The following is a 22,768-nucleotide window of genomic DNA, read 5'->3' as shown; positions in this document are numbered from 1 at the left end:
TCAGATGATCAAGGAAAAGGATATGGGCCTGAGATCTTCTTGTAAGAGTCACAATAAATTAGGTAGATTCAGTTCAGTAAGAAAGAAAATTGCAAAGTTGTGTCAGGAGAACCAGATTAAGAAAGATAATAGGTAAAAAACAAACTATACACTTTCGGCAATGTTCTTTATGAAGGAATATTTTAAAGTAATAAAGCAAATTAATTTTTATTTTAAAAAAACACAACTTTTCTTACACAAATATTACTTGCATAAAATTGAAAAAACCCCCACACGTTCAGTTGGGGAAGCTCTGAGGTATTTTGCTGCAGACAGCAACACAGACAGCTGAACTCAAAAATCCAGTGTAAGTGGTTGCAGCAGTTGTAATGCATACAGGGTCCAGGCACAGTGGGCACTCATTTGGGAATGAGACAGATTACAGTTAAAACCAGTAAGAAAAAAATTTACTCAACTGCTTATCTGAAGCAAACAGCAAAGGCTAATAGGTACCGATTTATTTTCCATTTTATTGTGCTTTTCCTTCCTTGACATTTACATCAAGTATTTTAGGCTCCCATTTTTTCTGACATAAAGAGGCTCCAACATGTGACGTGCACAGCACTTGCCAGGGGTCCTGGCTCTTCAAAGCCAAGATCTCGCTACCCACTAAAGAGAGACAGAACCAAAACCAGAACTGCCCATCTGCCTCTCTGATGCCCAGTGGATCTCTCCACACCAATTGCATGGGAAAGTGAAGGGAAGAGCACACAGCTGAACAGAAAGTGAGAAAAAAAGAATAACAAGCAGGAGTGTAGAAGAAATCTGGAAAATTAGATAGATAAAGAAAAAAACCAAAACAGAGGACAACTGACAAAAGAAGTAAGAGGCAATGGAATAGATTATGGGGAATAAGGTAAGTGCAAAAGTACAATGTGATGCTCACATTCTGGATGAGAACACAGCATTCTGCACATTACAGTGATAGCAGTTTTAGTTTGTTTTTCCTATTTTTTACCTGGGGGCTTAATATTAATAAAAAATAATAGAAATAAGAAGAAATAAAAGAAAAAATCTGATCTTGTATTCTAACCTCTATTCTAACATCAAAACCTGAATTTTGGTAACTTAAACTTATGTAACAGTAAAAAAAAAAGCTCTAGGTAGATGCTTAAAAAAATAAGACATATCCAATAAAATACCGAGTAAAGATGGAAAATAACATGCCTGATTGTTTTTATATCTGAATGAATTTCCTGTTTGCAGAAACCTCACAAAACAGGGTAGATACTAATATTTTATATACTAATACCAAGATACAATATCTCAACTATTAAATAACTTTCAGAAATATACATACGTTTTTTTCTGTGCTCAACTAGCTCAACAGCTTGCTTTGCTGAGCATTTTGAAAACCAGTTGTCCCCAAGCAGAACAGTAACCTCATTGGTGTGGACAAGTTTTCCTGGCATGAAGGCAAGAGGCCCAAAAGGTACCTGTCAAAGGCACAGAAGAAATTGCTGAAAATCACTATTAAACATAAAACTTAGATGGTCATTCAATGTCTTAGCTTTTTTTAAAAAAGTAAAATACAGAGTTAAAGAAATAAAAGTTCTACAGCAGTTATTTAATGACTAACCCTTCATAAATATTCAGATGACTGGATCCATTTGAATTTAGTACTGTACTTACAAAATTAGAGAAGTCGTATTAAACAGACAAGTTGTTCTGTCACATAAAACTACAGCACAGCTGAATGCTCGCATGGAAAACAAGTTCACTTAGAACTAACATGTAAACCTTGATAATAAAAATATTATAGGTGAGTTGCACGTTTGTTATACACAGACTATATTCATTTCCTAAAAAAAAAAGCAAGATTAGCTTTGCTAGAATTTCTAAAATACTTAAATAGGTATGGACAAGCCAAAGCTGAGTTGCTTGTCTCAGTATCTGTGTTTCTAATAGTATGTACCTAGAAACCTCAGTGTCAGTTTGTGGGGCTGCTTGCAGGATCACAAACCATGCTTAATCTCACTTCATCGTTCACCTGCATGCAGACCTCAGCCTTTGAGTGATGCTCCACTAAGCAATGCCTGTCCTCTGGTGACTGTACCAGCTCAGGAACAATACATACAACCAGAATACTTCCAACAGGATATGTTAGTGATAAACGAATTTTATAACTTTAAGAGGTTCTTCTTAAAATCTTACACTTCCATTCTAACATGCATTGCAATGTATGGGACATTGGTGGATTCTCCGTCCCTGGAGATATTTAAAAAAAGACTGGATGTGGCACTCAGTGCCATGGTCTAGCAACCGCAACGGTGGTTCAAGGGTTGGACTCGATGATCTCTGAGGTCCCTTCCAACCCAGCCAATTCTATGATTCTATGATTCTATGATCTTCCACAGCCTGCATTTTACAGATGGTGCTTGGGTAAGTCCTGTCCCTGAGAAGGAGCCCTGGCAGCCCCTCACTGGTCTCCTGTACCAGCTCACTGCATCCTTGCACTCAGACCTACTGCCTGCCACCTGCCTGGCTGCTTTTGGGCTTCAATTGCAAAGGTAATAGGAGATCAAAATCAAAATAAAGTTAAAATGGAAGTGAAAAAAACCTCAGAACCATATACACATCAAGTCTTCTCTTTCTTAGGCTACAAAGAGATCTGTCTCAGCCAGTCTGTATCACTTTCTTCTGTTTAATTCCTCAGCCACCTTTTTTATTTCCTAAGGACAGCCACTTGCTTTCTCATCACTGTTGTGCTGAAGCACCTGGCCTATTGGATCTGTGTCCCTGCAAAGCCATCTTCTCTGGTTCCAGTATCAAGGAGGGTATCAATGCTTGGAACAGTTCTCTGCAGGCAGGATCCTGACATTAAGACTATGCAGAATGTGCTTTTCCTACATGTGTACCCTTCCTGACTTGGTTTTCAAGTAGCAGACTGCAGAATTTGCCTGTTCACTCTTCCCCCAAAATAATGAAAACAAAATTGGAAACATATGAAAATATTTGGCTAACAGGATAGGAACTATTTATATACATTTAAAGTAACAGATGTGAGTTGGCATTGCTGCTTCAACTAAGAATAAGCCTTATCTAGATTTCTTAAGGGTTTTTTCTCTGCTTCAAAACAACCCAATCTTTATGCTTTACATCATGTGGCTGCACATATACACATGGTATACGGACTACACACACAGAATCCCAAGCTGCATCATTAGCACAAGAAAGGGAAACACTCTCTGTCCCCACATGGTACTCCAATGTCCTCTAACAAACAACTCAACCCTGTATGTTGAGCCAGGCTGCCAAGGAAGAAAGTCCAGCACTTCCTGTTCAGTTATGTACAGAAAAACTTCCTTTCCTTCAAAGATGCATCTTAAACTGGATCTGAGAAGGGAGGAGGGAAAAAAGAATGAGAAAAAAGTCAATTTGATCAAAACTCAGGTGAGCACAAACCTACAGGATAAAGTTTGCACGGGGAAGTGAGCAGTTGTTACAGGAGATTCAAAGCACCAGAAAAGATCACTGTGGCACTGTGAAGAAACAAAAATTAGCAGCACCTTTTTGTGGAAAAATCAATGTTCTAGAGTTTGTTTCCATGAATCAGGAAATACTTATGGCCAATTTCTTCTCAGGAAATGACTAAGTACCGTAATTCAGTCATAACTACAATTTTCTATGCAACAGATTTACATATCAAAAATGTCAGGTTCTGTGTTAGCATTTATGTCATCAGTTCTCAGCTGTTAGCTCCACTAACACTAACTAATGCATCCCAAGGAAAGAGAAAGAAACAAAAGCAAAGGTTTAACTAATATTATAATAAATGCAACATTACAAAGTACTACTACTACATGGCAACCTAAATAACAATTCACCACTGCAAATACCTGAGTTACCAGAACTTTTACCCCATTTTCTTGTGTGCACTTCACTGTACATACCATGATATCGTAGGACAGTTTATCGGGCAGCGTACGGAGTCGTTCCTGAAGAGCCTCATAATCACTCTCTACCTTCTTCCTGTTGACAAATTCAAATCAATTCAATTTCATACCTAAAGTAGAGTTAATGTTTTGTCTGCTAGTAAATCAACAACACACAAAAAACCATAGAAAACTAGACTATTTTACTCTTGCAACATATATAGTTGAAAGATTAATAACTTTCTTATAAAAGACTTGGGATGAAAAACATAATAGCTAGATTATTTTAAAATAATGTGTATTAAAATAAAATCATTAATTTACGTTGTGTATGTCTCTTTCTGAATTTGAATTTTTTTATGGAGCAAAGAATCAGTTCTTTCACTAGGATCTGGCATATCTCACTCCTTGTCACCTTCAACAGTGATACCACCATCAATATTTAGAAAATAACTGAAAATTCAGTTTATATTTCATAAGAGGCAAATTTTTCAAATTATCACTCGTAATAAAGAATTCATAACCTTGGTGTGAGCTGACCTAAATGGGTAAAATTTTAATTAATTCTGATTCTCATGTAAACTTAGTGTTCCAACCAAGAGTCAACACTCCTGAAAGATGGCTTGACTGCCAGGATTCTGTTGCATCTTCAGACTCTGACAAGGAACAACATGGAGAAGGAACATCCCCTCTGTTCCTTCCCTATCCAAATTGTAAATAAGGCTCATGATACATGTTGCTACCCTAGGCAGAAATGGCTTGGTGAAGTATTCTCACAGTAGACACCTGAATCTTCAGAGGATTTTGCAAGATACAGCATTTCAGTTGCTGCAGGGATATTCCTTTGTGTGGAAAACAAAACACTTCCTCTAAAAAAGCCTTGATTTGTGAAGACATTCTTAAATACTTAAATTTGGCTGCAACAAGTCTTTTAATAGACCACTACCTGAAGATGTCTGCAAGATGGTCAGCAATCAGCTCCTGCATGAAGAAGCTGGTATATGAATGTCAAGTTTGATGATACTGTTTACTTCTACTTCAAAATAGTAAACATATATATGCCAGTAAACTCTGCAGTAAAAGGCAACTGAAAGCATGGAGCAGCACACTTAACAATGCTGACCCAAGATGCAAATTACAGGGTTTCTGAGGATTATTCAGGAAAGCAATCTATAAATGTGCTGAAAAATGAATGTCAGAGTTGATAACACAACTCTCAAAATATTATCATTGATTTTTTTAGATTCATAGGCAGAGTGAAATCTTCTTCAGCATTCGTTATGAAAAATTATCTGATACTCCTATGTTTTGACTTATTTGCTTCCACAGTTGAACTTTGCTGTTATTCATCCTACATTATATCTGGAGTACTTTATGTTTTCAGTTGCTGAACTGGTCCTGAAAAAAGATCTTGGGTTTTTTATGCCACTTGGACATTGAAACTGTATTCCATGTAACTGATTAGCAAAAGATGCTTGCTGCTGCTGTAGTTTATGATAGATTTCTCCCAGACATTTTAGGCAAGTTTCTCTATCCACTCTCTACATCAAAGTGAAGAATAATTCACTTCCTTCAAAGAAAAAGGACAAGCCCATGAATCCTAACAAAGCTCACTGAGATTTTGGGGGGGAGAAGCAGTATGATGACAACTTGGTGTCAACAATACTTATCAATTATTGATTGATACTTGCAGACTCCAGCCTTTGCCTCACAGAGATCTGTATTTGAGAAATGGACACTGATGCCCACAAACTGCCCATTGAAATGCATGACCCCCAAGCCAAAGGCCTTGCCTGTGTCTCCAATGCAAAGGGAAAGGAATGGTATGAAAATCCCACCACCACTCACAGCAGGATTAAATTTTTCCATAGTTTTATGGCTGACAGGCACTCAACATTTCTTCACTAATCTAAAAAGAAGATACTACCTCGATGGTCTGACTCCTGCCTGTTCCTGAATAACCTGACGAGGGCAGTGGAGCCATCCCTTCCTACAAAAGCTATTTTGCTTTACAGAGCAAAGTATGTTTCTTTTTTCAGTGTAACTATTGCCCTTTGCTGATTAAACCTTCACTATAGGAATCTATAAACATATGGACACATCCTGAACTGGACCATCAAGATAAGGAAAATTAAAATCAAAATCAATCCTTTTAATTAATTGGCCTAAACCAGCACTATTTAAGGAAGGAGGCTGACCCCCTTCACCTATAGGAGATGGTGACATGAGCTCTGGGGTGTGCTGGTGCTCAGTCCCAATATGCACTGAAGAACCAAAGAGAACAGAGAATGAGTACTGGGACTCCAGCTATGAACATGTCCCTGGCAGGGTAAACACAAGTCTAGATGTTTAGATCCATTTGGACTTAATGGCCTTAGAAATACCCTTCAAGAACTGTACTAAAAATGAAAAAGAAAATAATTTAATGGAAATATACTGAAGCTGAGCGTTTTAAAACCCTATTGTTATTCATCCAATTCTATTTAACATTCTTCTGTGTCACTGACTACTTAAAAAGGTCTTATATGAACAAATTACTCAGTTGAAATGAGCACTCAGCTCTTGCGCAATCAAGATCTAAACAAGGGTACTAATTTTTAAATAATGTTTTGTAAAGTAAAGATTGTATGGATGCTGTATAATAAACTGCTTTTCTACACAAAAAGTATCAGTAAGTTAGGTTTTTCATTTGACATACTATACTCAAAACCCCCAAGTTCATGGGGCCATGGTCAGAGTTTGCACAAAAACAAACACTGGAGAAACTCCTCCTTCCACAGACACCCCTTCTACCCCACAAACCTCAGCAATTTTTTTAAGAGGAAGCAAGAGTTGTAATTTTGTAAACTTTAAAAAATCCGTTTGAATTTTAAGGCTTTCTGTAAATTAGTTCATTTCTGAAAAATACCATCTCTTAGTGAAGGAACAGGCATGCAGAATTTCACAGGGGATGAAACTGGTATGGACACTGCAAACCTCCTGAGAAAGTATTTGTGCTGAGGATATTCTGCCTGACTTCACTACAGCAGAACCAGTAGGCACTTCAATAATATTTCCCTTATTGAAAATTAATGCAGTCTCTGAATTTTAAACATAAATGAAACATATTAGTTTTAGATTATTTTTGCGAGCCAATAGTCAGAATTTAATATGATGATGTGTATAGATTGCCTTGATTTTTTTTCCTCTTATCCAGTGCTTGCAGCCTATGTGCATTTAAACTAAAAACATTTGATACACACTAAATATAAATTATTTGCTTGGAGATCTTTCAGGCATGAAGAAAAAGCCTCTTAAAATAAATTTAAAATATTATATGCTTGATGGTGTATAACCAAAGGTTTAATCTCACCACTAAAGGGGCAGTTGCTGTGATTCTGCAATAACCCTGCAGACAATAATCAAGACAGCTCCTGTTGTTCTCTCAGTAACATCATGGTAAACACAGCATGGATATATTGTAATTTGATACCTGTAAGATCAACTGTTATATCTCACAGTAACTCATAATATAAGATTTCATCCACCATTAAATATACATTTTCCTCAGATGCCATACAAAACTATTATTTACTAAGTATGTTTTCTATTAACCACAGATTGCCAATGAAGAAGAAGGTGCCCAGATAATAATTTTTTTACAAAACAAACTGGATTTTTCTAGGCATTTTCTAGGTAACTAAGCTTTATCACATACTTTACTGGGGAAAAAGAAGAAAACATCACTTTCATATTGTTTTAGCAGATTAAGAGTGGTAGCAGTTATTTCCCAAAATTTCCCTACTTGTTCCATAGTTAGAAACAAAACAAAAAGAATAATTAATTCTACCCCAGGAGTACCTTTTCACCAACCAGGCAAATTCATATTTCGTCCCACAAGATTACTTGAGGAAAAACGAAGAATACACTGGGTATTTAAAACATAAGTATAAACACTAAGGTTCAGTGTATTTGTGATTTAAAGTTATGATATCAATGGAAAATATATGTATTTTAAGTAGAGTACAGTGCAACAATTCTCAGCTACTGCTAATTATAATCCCCAAAACATGCTAGTAGGATTTTGCTATCATTAAAATAAATAGCACTACTTTAGTAAAATATAACTAGGTTACTCATTAGTATTTCAGGAATGTAATCAAACATTTTTCACTTACCAGTGCTGGATTTTTTCTTGGCAGCTAGTGACCACCTGTCATTAAAACAGATAACTACTCGTGAAAAAAAGAAGGGTAAGCACACAGCTGCAATGTCAATGCATCAGAAACTAGCACAGCAGCTTTACAGATTTGGTGGTGTCTCTGTATACATTTTTATTTGTCAGTGCAAAGGCATGTGAATGGTAGTTCCTAAGCAGCGTGCTTTATCACACACTAATGCAGACTGATAACCACAGAAAAAATTACAGCTTTTCAATTCTTATTTTGGTACAATACCTGCTCCATAACTATTAGGTGACACACAATATAAGATAAGCAGTAGTTTGTGCAATCTGCAGATCTATTTTCAGTCTTACATGTTTGCAGAGTAAGAAAACAACGTAAATTATAACAAGACATCAATGAAACTTCCATACTCAGTCATTAAAAAACAAAACCAAATGAAGCCCACAGCACCAGTAACATTTTTTCCTTTATCAGTACATCAAAAAATGTTGCACAGTACATTTCAAATTGGAAAAGCACAAATTAATTTTGATATGTTTAAATACAAGGATATATGACACCACTATAGGTTGCTGGCTAATCTTCTGTACTTTCTGGGTGCCAAAAAATTGAAGTTTTATCTGAATATTCCACTTATTTCTTTATACAACAAGCTTTCCCAAGAGATCCAAAATAACTTACATAATAAAGTACCTTGTTAAAATGAGATTTTTTTTCTTTTTAACTGTATTTTTTGAATATGTAGATATAGCAAAAAGACAAGATGCTGAAACCTGTGACCCTCTCTGCCAGTTACAGAGATTATGTCTTTCAAAACATATTCTGATCTCTGAATAATGGTTACCAAAAATATAACACAAACAATTTCATTCAATTATATGAAATGCAATGAAGCCATGATGCAATTAAATATGTCTAGACATCTTCTCAATATAAGCATTTTTGAGATTTTTTTTTTTACAAATTTTGTTTTTCCTATAGCCAAAATAATGCTAACATTTGAAAGCAATTAATGAGAAAATTTGCAGAGAAAACAATAACATACATTCAAGTACCACTGAAAGCACTGGAGCAGATAATTCTTTTTTTTCCCCAAACAACAGAATGAAAGACAATTTTTTTTTTCAGTTAGCATATGTGCAGCTATTACAGAACAGATCTCAGAACCTGCACTCCCTACTCATATATGAGTGAAAAAAAAAAAATTGGACTACTTTGTGAGCTAATGATACTTTTAACAGAGTACAGTACTTAAATGAAAAGGATCAGGTCTACGTTTGTGATTACATTATATCATAATCCATCAGGAAAATCTGCCAGGGAGCTTGTCCTGCATAAGCAAAGTTTAAATTTATCATTTGCTTTAAACTCCTATAAATCAAATGACTAGCAAATATTTTCTTTAAGGTGCAAACTAAGTACTTTTAAGGTTAAAAGCAAATATCCAGACTTCTACAGGACATCAACTCAAAAATCTAGCTCATACTATTAAGCCCATTTCAAGAGTCAGGTTTGCAAAAAGGAATACAGCACAGCAAGGCTTGGTAACAAAGCTAACACACAATGGAGCCCCCCACAAGAAAGTAAAAGTCAGAGCCTGTTCTATCAGCACCCTTCATTCTTTCATATTTGGTAGCAATTGTGAAGTACACAACATAATTAAGCATACAGAAACCTTTATGAGATCTTCTAAGAAAGTTACAGTTTAATTGTCCCACTGCAGATGAAGACAGAAAAGACAGAAAGCCTTCCATTCCATACACATGACTTTCCATGCATGAAGTGAGCTAAAAGCACAAAAAGAAAAGCCCTGAAAACCGTAAGAGCAGCATGTTCATTAACCTCTACATGATAATCCTTTCATAGCTGCATATTAACTAGTTACATATTCACAATCATTTACATTATTTAGAAGACCTTCTATGAAAATTTCCAGGCTATATCCATTAGCTACAATGTTAAAGGTTACAGAAGATAGTCTACTTAATGTTGCCAGGAAGCTTTTTTAATTAGTAAATATGTAAATTGGGCACATATGCTTTTTATGTTTTTAAAAAGTAGTCCATCAGTAAAGCACCATAGAGGCATATGCTGTTTCCATCACCCTTTATCCTCTAAAAAAAAAAAAAATCAATAACACCAATCAATTTTAATTTAATTCTTCTTCTTTGATATAATCTCTCTTGAAGGGATACTAAAGGGTGGAACCAACAACAAACCTTTTCATTTCAGTGGCCAGCATAAAATGAGACCTTTTACAGAAGTGCTAAAAGATACCACCTTAAAAATGTTCCACATAGCACTTCTGGAACTGAATTCTATTTTAAAAAATAGAGAATAAATATTGAAAAATACATGGAGATCAATTATGCATATTTCCTTTATTAGGTCAGTCCCACTGTTTGGATAACAACTGTTCTTACCACAGCAAAGAAACAAATGGATAAATATATGAACACATCTTTGATTCCTTGCCTTTAATCAAACACTGGAAAATCATTAGTCTATCTTCCACACATAGTTTATATCTAGAGTTACAATTAAAGAATGAAAATTCCTTTCAGAGTAAATAAAATAAATGACCTGTTTGTTCATTTGAGTTCAATTTGTCTGGACATCTAGTGCTACCAACGATGCATTACTTTTAAGACGTTGTAGTGGAAGTGGTAGCAATAAACTCTAAATTCTCCCCTTTTAGGCATAAAAATGCATGAGTGTGAATGTATGCAGTTATCAATGGCTTATCTGCATACTAAAATATTTATTAAACTAGTCTTGCAGCAAACTTAACATTACCTAATCATGGGGCTGGTTATTAAAACAGGATCCACTGTTGGAAAACACATTCCATAGTCTTAAAAGAAAGCAAATGGGCAAATACCTCGTTTCCTTCCTTTCCTCCAACAGCAACTTCTTAAAATTTTGTGTTTCTCAAGCCCCTGACCAGATACAAACCTGAGAGACCCACAAGTGAGACCCCTGGGAGTGCACACACCTCTGTGGGCCTGCAACCCCAAATGTAATTCCTTCTGGATTAAAAACAAAACCATTACAAGGAGTAATGGTTTTATGCTGGAGGAGGGTAGGCTTAGGTTAGACATTAGAAACAAGTTCTTTAGTGTGAGGGTGGTGAGACATTGGAACAGGCTGCCTGGGGAGGCTGTGGATGCCTCATCCCTGAAGTGTTCAAGACCAGGTTGGATGGAGTTTGATGGGTGCTTTGAGCAACCTGGTCTAGTGGGAGGTGTCCCTACCCATGCAAGGGGCATGGGATGATGTTTCAGGTTTTTTCCAATCAAAGCCATTCTATGATTCATTAAAGCAGGAAATTATGCATTGCTTGCTCTCATTACTACCAGGCTGAACTATTCAAAGGGAAGTGTATGTTATGGCTTTCAGGGAATCTCTTGTTTCCAGGTTTCAATGCAGAGTGACAGCAGAGTGACAGCAGAGCAGAAAGATGAGCTTTAGAGCTACAAATCACTTCCCAGGTGTCCCCCCATTCCACGGTGCCAATATGAACACCAGGCAGCTAGAAGGCTGGTGACTCCAAATCACCCCCAAAAAACTCATATTGTCCAGCCAAAGACTTCATTAGCTATCTGAAGGCAGAAAATTCATTTTCTCTATAATAATTTCTTTCTTTCTAATCTATTGATTTCTATTCCACCTTCTCTGGCATCTTCCATCTGAAGAGCTCAAAAACTTTTCTGTGAATTACAGTGTACAGCACTTCAGAAAAGCACTGCAGCTACTTTTGCGGGCTGAGTAACATCACCACTAACACTGGTCAGGAACAGGGCTAGAAACAGAAGTCAGATCTAACTCAGCACCACACACTACACTCAGCACAGTGTCCTCGGGAATGAAGGCAGGCAAAAAGGAGAGGCTGTAGCACCTGTACGTGCCCATGGGCCTCTAACTTGATCTACATTATTCTACCTTTCCCCATCAGGTTCTCACCCTCATGCACATCTTTGTTGAAACTCATTTTTCCTTACCTATAGCTTCTGCACATGCTCCTTGCTAACAGCTGAATGTAATGGATGGTGCATGAATTGCCCACTCTCCACTCTGAGACTATTTTATTTGCGTGGCTCTTGAAGGTGGAGAGCGTGTAGATGAATGTCTCTCTACTAAGTATCTAGGCACTGCCTACAAAGGTGAGAGGTTTTAGCACACTGAGGGTCATTCTTCTCTCATCCATTCTGCACAGCACTAAGGCAAGCCTCCAACTCAGTATTTTATTTATGTCTCAGCTCCTGAAATATTATAAGCAACAGAGCTGTAGATAGTTTCCAGTACTGACTGTAAACCTGCTGCATCTGAGTCACACAATTATGTTCAAGTCTGAAGAACAAAAAACTGGTGTTCTTAAGATGGAAGTTAATTTCAATGCATATTATGAAATAAAAATGCCCCTTCAGATTAGGTGTTCCTAAATGAATGAGAGGCTATTTCCATACTTGTGGGTATGAACATGGAAATCTGCTGCATGGCACAAAAGCCATGTTTCTGCTTAAACAAACTGCAAGTGAGACATCTAAGAGGCCAAGTAACTGCTGTTTGTACATGCATACTGGAGTATTTTGCTGCAAAACTGTGCCTCACAATCTAGCTGGTCTTCTGAAATTAGAAGCTAGGGACACAGATCTAATCCCAGCTCTGATTCTATTTCTTCTATATGGCCTTGAGCAAATCACAACCTCTCAGTCTACATTTCTTCATCTGCAAAATGGGGATAATAGTATTAACCTACCCACCTCAGAGTGTTTAATGATGATTAATTAATGTGAGAAAAGCACTCTAAAGATGTAAGAGCACTATATAAGTGATAAAGCATTATTTACCACTTGAAAAGTAATCTGAATAAAATCAGATATGCAAGTAATTTGTTTACATGTAGCAATAATATAATTTGTGACTATTTAATCTTGAATTAGTCTCACTTTAAACATCCCTTTCAATCACATTTCCAGTTACTTAAGGAGAATGACAGTATAGAATACTTTTTGTGGAAGCAGAGCAAGTAATGAGGTGGTAATTAAAGTAAGAGTCTAATAAAGTCTAAAACCAATGATTTGCCTTCAGGACACTGTCCCTGCCATTTGGGACTGTGTAAATATCTCAGTCTCGACCTTGGTTCTGTACTTCAGAACCTTCCTTGAACTACACTGGAAGTGTATGTTGGTTTTCTGAAATGCAGATCCATGTTTGCAAGGCTTATGATAAATCCAAGATAATTTCCACTACTGACCTAATTCAGATGACTCCAACTCAGTTTAAACTGCTTAACCTTCTACATTCAACTGTTTACTGCAGTTGATAAACGCACCTGAGTTGCCTCCATCTGTAAATGTTTGCAGTATCAAAACCTGCTCTGCCATGCAACTCATGCATGAGATTTCTCTGTCACACCTCCAAAACTTAAAGTTTACCAATGAAATAACCAGTTCACAGCATGACTTCACATTACAGAAGAACACTAATAGGTGGTCAAATATTTAATCATCTCTCGGTAACAAGGATGTAACAAGCCACTCGCAAAATAAACATATAAAATTAATTTTCATTTGTTCCTCTAGGAAACTACACACTACTTGCCTAAAACACAGCAACCACTGATGAAGACAGAATTAACATTTACACAACTGTTTTTCCTAGAGCCTCATCTTCAATCAAAGTATGAAATAAAACTATTAAAAGTTCTTCAGTCTGCTACTGTATGATCTAATGGAAAAGGAAGCAAGCATTCTGAGCTCTCATATTCATTTATTAAATCATACTACTCAAAAATAATACATTTCAACAAATTATTAACATAAATTCCCCTTTAGGTGCAAACTTTTGCCTTTTGAAGAAAAGTATTTGGGAAAAATACTGAAGGAAAGGAGACTGAAAGAAATTTGAATCATGGCAAACATTTTTTCTAAAGAAAAAAGTACTTTAAAATATAGCCACAATTTTTACCTTTCCCTACAAGAAAACAACTGCAGATTTACTATTTTTTATATTAATTGTGTATAACGAGTGGGTATCTTGGTTTTGCAGAAAAAGTAGTACATAACTATTATTTATCAATAAATACAAACTAAATTCTGACCAAAATTATTTTTGACAGCTTAAAATTCAGATGAAACATATAAGAATTTAAATCAGTCAGAGAATGCCTCATCTCCTCTATCACAGCAATTCTGCCCTCTCAAAATTATTTTATGTTGTGACCACTGCTGTGTTCATATGTCACAAATAACTTACTGTTACCTTGCAGTACCTGGACACACACACGTAAGGGTGGCAGCCCCCTCCCTTTTGACAGCCAGGCAGGCAGGGTCAGCTCACAGGAGCCAGCACCCTTCTTCCCTGCCTCCAGCCATGAGTTCCCAACTCCTTCATACTGTTCTGCTGCTTGCCAGTCCCCTTTAGGAGTCATTTCAGCTCACAGGTCCAGCAAAAGTCCCAAAGGCAGCAGGACATTTTCTGTGGAGTTAAATTAGCCCTAAACCACCTGAACTGGTGCTAGTGAGGTACAAACTGGAGTAAGTTCTTGTCTCTCCCTAGTAGCAATTCAGTATCTGTGCCATGTAACCTCATCTTTAAGACAGAGCTAAGGAACTTACGACTTAATATTTTAGCTTACTGCAGATAAACGTATTCCTGTATCTATACCTTATCCCAACTATCTCAGGTACTGGAAGAGCAGCAGACAAAAGTAAGCACAGAACTCCCAGACCTTACTAACCAAACATCTCAAGCAGGTTTTGCAAGTTTTGATGCAGCCTATGCTGTAACAACTATGCTGCTAGCAATACTTGAGTTAACCAGTTTAGAGTCGTCATAAGCCATGGCACATGTCTCCCAGACATACCTTCAGGCTGTGCTTCAACATTCAGCTGCAGTCCTGAGTAAAGAAGCCATCATCCCTCTCCCTGTCTCCAGCTACCAGGGTTACCCTTCCAACCCTGACAGAATTGGCTGGCAGACATTTGTGATGCTGCACAATCAACAGCATGAGGGAATCACACTGAATGAAAAATAAACTGGAAAGGAAAGAGAAGCAAAAGGAGGCAACAACAAAGTTTGCTTTTAAGCTGGATCCCAACCCAGGCCACTGAGCAGTGTTACAAATGTGCCATCCTCAAAGGCAGAAGCAAGCCACAAAAAAAAACCCTAAGGTTAAAAAACTGTTAAACAAATTAAAGTCATCTCCTTCCTGGATAACTCATTAATGAAACTGACGAACAAGCAACTCAGACTGTTGCTCACAACTGTTCCTAGCATGAGCATGGCCACAATTCAAAGGGTCAGCTGTGCTGGCATTTGACATGACCCTTTTGGCATGTGTTACTGGATTCCTCTTAACCCCCAGAGGTCTGATCACAAGTGTTAGTACAAGAGTGGTGAAGGGATTCAACCTTCTTACGACAGTGAAACTGCAGCCTCTGCTAACAGCCAAGAGGAACCACAAAACCAGCAACCACACAGTGCAGCTCAGTGTCCTAAAGCTCCACTACTAAACAGAACAGTCTTAGGGCCATGGTTGCTGCTCTGAGGGCTCAAGATCGCAAGCTCTGAGCTAGCATATCCATCTGCTAGGCTGGGGCTTCAGATAAACACAAATTACAAATTTACCACCTCAAAGGGGGAAAGAAATGTCCATGAGGCATGAGGTACCCAAGTCAATCTGAGAAAATAGGTCACAAGCATGATTTCTGGAACAGAGACCTGCAAAGATATTAGAGATATTAAAGATGGCTCTAAAACAGTACTCTGGTTACTACAACCAGAGAATCTGTAGAAAGACAACTTAGCAGCATTTAAATTTTGTGGATATAATCTCAACTACACATTTTAGTTACTGAAGAGGCAACACATACACAGACATGCCCAATCCAAAATAAAGGTAATGCTCTTTAAACTGTGAGTAGTTAGACTTGAATTACCATTTTAAAAAGCCTTATTTAGGATCAGTTAATTTATTTCACAATTCTTAACACTATATAAACCATGGGTGACTGCAAAAAGTAAAAATGATGATCAATTGACACTGGAGGAACAGTAAGCATTACATTGAAAGCTTCCACATAGTAACAAAATTTAGACCTTTTACTTGAAAGAAGCACATAAGAAAACATTATTGGAAGACATTATAAAAAATGAAAGGACAGGGTGAAGTGGATGTCACTACAGGTTTCTTAAACTTCAGCTAGGACCTTTTAAGGAGGAGTATGTCAAACCATGCTTCAGACACTATGTTAACTCCTCTCAAACAATTACTGTCCAAAATGAAGTCCTACTGCAATGGTGTTTCATTCCCAGGCTTTCTCTACATTCTGCTAACATGGATGCAAGCTGGAAGAAGTGCTATACCCTGAGAGACACTGGACTGGAAAGCATGTGGAATCTCATCTGCTGAGTCTGCAAGCAAGCAGTTCCAGATTTCTAGTGGCCCCTGCAGCAGCATGAAGTGCACATGATCTTACTCAGTTTTGCTGCTCTTTTTCAGACTGGAGGAACAGCTTTAACACTGCCAAGTTACTGATTTCGTAACACAGATATTACTTGAATAAAACTTAAGACAGAAGCAGCTAGCCCCAGAAGTAACTCACACAGGAAGAAAATAAAAAAAATTTAAAGGAGCATAAGTTCAGAATTCTGTGATCTGTTTCCTTGTAACTCACCTATAAATTGTTTAACTGTTAAAAAACTTCAGCTACTCAGGATCTTGAAAACAACTTGGCAATTAAAGATCATATAGCCCCACCATCTAAATTCATAAATATTAAGAATATGTCATAACACACAGTGGCCAATGAGTTACAGTAACAGCTGCACTGAATCTAACTGTGCTTTGATGTCATGCTGACTGACAGGAGATTCACTTCCTTGTTCTAATTTTCCAACAAGGAAAATAAAAAATGTGTTTAGCAGTGCAATGCAGGGAAAACAAAACAAAACAAACCTAATAAATAAACAAACACACCACCACCCCAAAACATAACAAAACCAAAAAACAACTGTTGCCAGTAACACTGGAATCCTTTAGATTCTCCATGCCTGTGTTTGCACTCTACAAATGTCTCTTGGGTCTAATTGGTTCTGTAATGTCTCCCATTACATGGATCTTCATTGCACTGCTCAGGAGCTATAGAACACATCAGCCCATTGCAAATTCGCCATCTACACAAGTCTCACCAAACGATATGGATTTGACTTGTCAACTTCCTATCAGTCAGTAATCCCAACCCATTTGGCTATAGGATTAAACATATATCAATTATCATGTTTAAATGCAGGCTCCACAGCACCAGAATCGACCTTTTTAAATATTCATTTAATAATTCCTGTACTAACTTGCAATAGATTTAGCACAGTATTTTCGGCTAACATATATTGCTTTTGCAAGTAATCCATGATACATACGTTATATTCTTCTTACAGAAATATTCAAAACTTTACACAGGCACTGTGCTTCCAATGATGGTCTTTATCATGAAAATTACAAGATATTCTTCTATAATTTATCCCCAAGATACACATTCTAAGTCATGTTTTTATACAAAGTGCCTTTAGTGGGAGCACTGAAAATTGCTTTTAACATTTTGGTCTTACTATCACTACAAATTAATAAGATGAAATCTGTCCAACAGCCAAGCACTCCTAAACAAGAATTAAAATTACTTTTCACCAGGGGTCCTAAACCTGGAAGTTTCAGTCTCAATCAGATTAGAAAGTCATGAACATCCTGTTCTTTTAATATTTTTAAACAGGAAGGAAGCCTCGGTTCACGTGGTCTCCTTTATCAGCAGCCCTTTAGCACTTAAAAGCTCAAAATCATAGCTGAACCAGGGTTGTACAACAGCCTGGATGTTAAAATAACCAACCCCGATTCAAATATTCTCTTTAATTCTGCAGATGTAGAATGCTGAATTTCACTACTGCACTAAGGGTTGCCTTCACACTAACAAGAATTAGTAGGTTTCTTTATGCTCAGTCATCATGGGGATGACACAACACCACAGCAATAAAAATAATTGTATGTGTTTGCTCAAATGCCAGTATATATACATATATATATATATACATACACACCCTTGTATAGAGTTCTGGCTAAATAATTCTACTATTTGTTGGGATGCTCTTACTACTATTACTAGTTTAATAAAGTACTGGAAAACAAATTCTCCTTCATCTTTGTGCTAAGACCAAAACATGAGCCCCCAATTTCAATAATTTTGTGAGAAAAATATGAATCTCTGAAGAGGCAGCTGAAAAGACCTGCTCCATCTTAAAATACAGTATTTTTGTAACTGAAAACACTGTCGTAATCCAATTATATATATTCACTGCATAGAGGGAAAAGCCTACTGTATCTTCATTGTGACACTCCATTGTAACCAAGATATGTAGTTCTTTAGAATAATTTCATATTGAAGTGCTCTTTCTTTTTTTTAGCCAATTTGCAGAAATTATGTAAAGTTTCCCAATGATAAAATATAATTTTGGTACACCAGCCTAACAGAGGCTTAATTAATGGTCTCTTGGGCCTCTTTTCTGCTGGAGCAGATCTGTTTAAGATGAGTCTTAAACTTGCTTACAGAGAGGTCTTACCATGAACTGGGAATAATTCTACGACAGACACTCACACATTAGACCTGACTGGCACTAATCTACCAGAGAAATTATTCTTCACCAAATTCTGCTACCTTGAAAATTAACTGAAGGTGTCCAAGCAAATGAGTTACTATCACCAATTATAACGTGTTACTATGCAGGTAGAATGGATGACATGGTGTATTCCAGCAGATCCTCTTACTCTCCTTCCATAGTAATGGTTGGTTGGATGTGCAGACCTCTGAGTAATGACCTAGTGTGCTACTCAAATGTAGGCACACTTTTGTGGTGCTCCAAACAAGGCAGAGTTTTTACACAACATACAAGTTATAATAATTTCTCAGTAATTTCTCTTACCTACACAAGTGTTTGACAAACCAATACACACTGAAAGTAAAGCCCTCCATTAGCCTTGAGGAGCTCTAATGTGCATCTTTGATGTAGCTTTGAAAAATTTTAGTCATATGAGAAAAATGAGTAGAAAAAATTAAAGGTGTGCAGACTGAGCAAATGTGCTTGGGCAAAGTGACTGTGAGGTCCATGGTGACTGCACCCACAGAGAGCACACTGCAAGGTGGGGATCGATGGGCTCCAAACCACAGCCACTAACCCAGCAAGGCCCACTCACCTCAGCTCGGGTATCAGTGTAGCCTGCAGATAAAGGTTATCACGAGTTTCATACTGTGGCCACGTGTGGAACTCTCAGGATTCATTTCCACGGGGGGAGGCCGACTCTTTCAAACCCATTTCAAACACAATCTATGTCGTTTTTAATGCAAGCCACTAGACATTTTTCATTTTGATACACCTACTCCTCAGGTTGGCCCACAGGACGAGCCAGCTCAGAGACACCCGCTGGGCCTTGAGCGGGGCCTACGTGCAGGACCACGTTAAAAAACGGGAGACCTGGGCCTGCGGCTGGAAAACCCACAGAAACGGGGGAAGGGGATGAAAAACAGGGGCACAACAGCTGTGCTTATGTAACCGTGACGTCCCGCAGGGACTGCCGGGGCAGCGGCCTTCAGGCTGTGGAGGGACAACCCGGTGCCCCCCGGCCGCCTCCCAGGCAGCCGCCTGCCGATCCTAGAGGCCGTCGCGGCAACACCAACACGCTAAGGGGCCCCGCACCCCGCCCGCCTCCCCAGCGCCCCTTCTCCCCGCGGAGGCGTCACACGGCGGAGAGGCCCCGGCCCAGTCCTGCCGGGCCCTGAGGGAGCTGCGGGTCCGTTACGGGATCACCCCAACCCCCTGGCCCGGTCCCGGTCCCGGTCCCGGCCCGCCTCGACCGCCAAGCGTGACGTCACTGCCGTCACGTGCCCGCACGCAGGCCGCGGCGCGTGCCGCCCGGGGGCCACCACCTCGGGGGGGCTCCCCCAATCCCCCCCGCACGCCCCCCGCCCTCCTCCCCCAGCGGCCCCGGCCCGGCCCAGCCCAGCCCGGTGCGGCGGCCGCGGCCTTTACCTTCTCCTGCTCCTGGCGGAGGCGGCTCACCATCTCGGGGCTGAGCGGCGAGGTGCCGCCGGGGGCCTCCATGCCCGCCGGGCCGGGCCGGGCCGGCAGTCTCTGAGGGAGCCGCTCCGCGGCGCGAGGAGGGCAGCGAGAGGGAGAGGGCGGCGGGGCCGGACCGGACCGGACCGATCCGCTCAGCAGGGCGAATGAGTCCTATAGAAATGTTTGTGGAGGGCGAAACGCCGGCTCCAGAGCCGCATCCACGCGGGGGCCGCCGCCACCTGGGCCCGGGGCGCCGCTGCCGGGAGAAGCATCTCACACTCGCATTCTGGGCCGCGCCGCCGTCTGGGCCCGGCTCCCGCTGCGCCGGCGGGCCGGGAGAGCGCCGACTGCTCGGTGCCGGCCGCCTCCTGCCGCCGCCTGCCTGCCTGCTGCACTCTGGGTAGCCACCCAGCCAGCCAGCCCGCCAGGCGGCCCGATGCGCCCGCGGGAGGCACCCGGCTGCGAGCCGCGAGAGGCGGGCGCTCCCCACCCCCTGCCCGGCCCGGCTGCCGACGGCTCCCCCCGCCGACGTGGGGGTTCGGCTGATACTGCCTGGTTCGGTTTCACACACACACGCAACCGCAGGGACCGCAGGCGCGGGTGCCCCTGGCCCTGTTGGGAGCACAGGCCCAAGGCCCTTAGGCCCTGGGTTCAGAAAACTGAGGCATCGGTTTGTCAAGTGTTCTGATGGGCTGGGTGATCCTAGGTGCGCCTGAACACAACAGCGTGGCGTTTACAAACAGGGAAGGGATGTCGCAATAAGCGGTCTCGGAATGCCTGCTCTGCAGAGTTTACATAGTCAGGGCGTCTGACAGTGAATAAACAGTAAGTTGCTGTAACCCGAAGGATTGCAAAATATTGTGAGATTCAGTGAAATCCCTTCAGTCAGTGCTCAGGCTGCCTACCTGGAAAAGTTACTGCATGGGAAGCAAGTGGCAGAGAGCCACTCTTGATTATAATATGCAGTAAATTCATCAGCTGATTTCATGAATGGCATTAGGCACGTCCAAAGTAACACACTGATAATGGAACAGAGCCATACTTGAAGGGCACTGCTGAAAACCTGGATAACTTTATGTGGTGTTTATCAGCTGCAGCAACTCTGGCAGGTGTATTTTAACATCTCATAGGTGGGTTCAGTTATAGATAGACCTGATAACTGCTGCACCTTTCCCTTGGGTGAATAGGGATTTGTGAACACCCAGCATAGGTATTTGCCAGAAGAGTAGCAGGGCTTATATTGTGTTCCTCACAGGCACTGGAAGGCACATCCTAAAGTGGAGACACAAAGGTGCATTTTCCCTACCTTTAGATCAGTGGTTTCCTTCTTCAAAAGAAACATCAGTTTATTCCCATGAGCAAAACTAACCCTGTATACCCCACAAAACAACTGCTTATGTTGCATAGATGGTATGTTACGTGCTATGCACTTTTCTGTGTCCATGTTCCCATCCCCCTTAAAGAGCTTGTTAAAGCTCTACAGATGAGGAATTTAGAAACAATTTTCAAAGCATGGTTACTCAAGCTGGAAGCTAGCTTTTAGCCAGCTTCCAGTATTACAAATAAAAATTTGCAACTGCAGCTGGGTAGTTTGTTCTATGAAGTAACTACATCCATAATCTTCAAGAATAATTGAAAGTTAGCTGAAATCTCTGGCATACATTTGTCACCAAGGCATTCTGGATCCTCTGAATGGACAAGAGATGTTTCTATATTGTCAGTAGAAAACAGCAAAATAATGTCTCAAGTTTCAATAGGTTATACAAATCTTGTGTTCTTTCTAAATAACTCATAGTAAATAACTCCCTTTCAGCCTGCTTAGAACCTCTTCTAAGCTTCTCTCCAATTAATAGGGCTTGCAGAGTACATACAACAAACATGGGCAATTTTGGAATGCTCTTGTTGGGTCCCATTTCATCCCAGCTCAATTGTAAGACAAAGCAGATGCACAACAAAGATACATGTCTTATTTTAGATTTTAATTTTTGCTTAACATACCAAAAAAGCACTTAACTGACGAAATAAAGGAACAAAGTAGGAATTCTAAATCACAAGACACTTTTCTAAGCAGATTGAAAAGGAATGCAATCATTTCTCTTGTTTGCTAGTCCGAAGACTTTGCTGTTTCACATGCCACTAATACATCATTTAGTCACAAAATGTATTGCACTGAAGACTTCTGACACTTGGCCAAAATAAGAGGCTACATCATTATCAGAGTAATGAGTTTACATGTTTGGTTGTACTGACGATAGTATGGAATAGTTTACTGGATCCTTTTGTACATTTGGGTTTTTATCTGCCAGTGAAGAAGTGTTCTAATAGTGACAAACAGATGGGAGACAGCAGTTGCCAAAGAGGAGCACAAAGCCTGACTCTGGATCACATTCTTTTGTACTTATAACCTGTACAAAACCATTGTCACTAGTGAAACACTCTGGAATATAAGTTAAATCAACCCAAAACTTGGCCTTCTAAGCATCAGATTTTTGTTTACTACATTAAATCTTTTAGATGGCCTACCAGATGATTTTCATAAAACCTTGGGGAAGGCTCTGGAGAACTCTTATGTAAAATCAAGTA

The 22,768-nt window shown here is 39.5% G+C and overlaps 1 protein-coding gene across 2 annotated transcripts in view; it reads right to left on the bottom strand.

Annotated features, from left to right (window-relative positions):
* The window catches only part of URI1 (URI1 prefoldin like chaperone), a 42,569-nt gene extending 21,915 nt beyond the window's left edge, over positions 1-20,654 (bottom strand). The window contains exons 1-5 of one of the 2 annotated variants that reach the window (XM_030457670.1): positions 20,156-20,201; positions 8,072-8,106; positions 7,267-7,302; positions 3,933-4,011; positions 1,340-1,475 (exon numbers count right to left, since the gene is read on the bottom strand). In XM_030457670.1, the coding sequence (XP_030313530.1) occupies positions 1,340-1,475; positions 3,933-3,935 (139 nt within the window). In that variant the 5' untranslated portion in view covers positions 3,936-4,011; positions 7,267-7,302; positions 8,072-8,106; positions 20,156-20,201. Of the gene's footprint in view, positions 1-1,339; positions 1,476-3,932; positions 4,012-7,266; positions 7,303-8,071; positions 8,107-20,155 lie in introns of both variants that reach the window. The other variant, XM_030457669.1, reaches the window with a different exon arrangement.
* Between the last annotated feature and the right edge of the window lie 2,114 nt (positions 20,655-22,768).

Source organism: Calypte anna, chromosome 11, assembly GCF_003957555.1.
Source record: "Calypte anna isolate BGI_N300 chromosome 11, bCalAnn1_v1.p, whole genome shotgun sequence".
In the NCBI taxonomy this organism is placed as follows: Eukaryota; Metazoa; Chordata; class Aves; order Apodiformes; family Trochilidae; genus Calypte; species Calypte anna.
The sequence above is the reverse complement of the archived record's forward strand: the minus strand, read 5'-3'. Positions and strand labels throughout refer to the sequence as shown.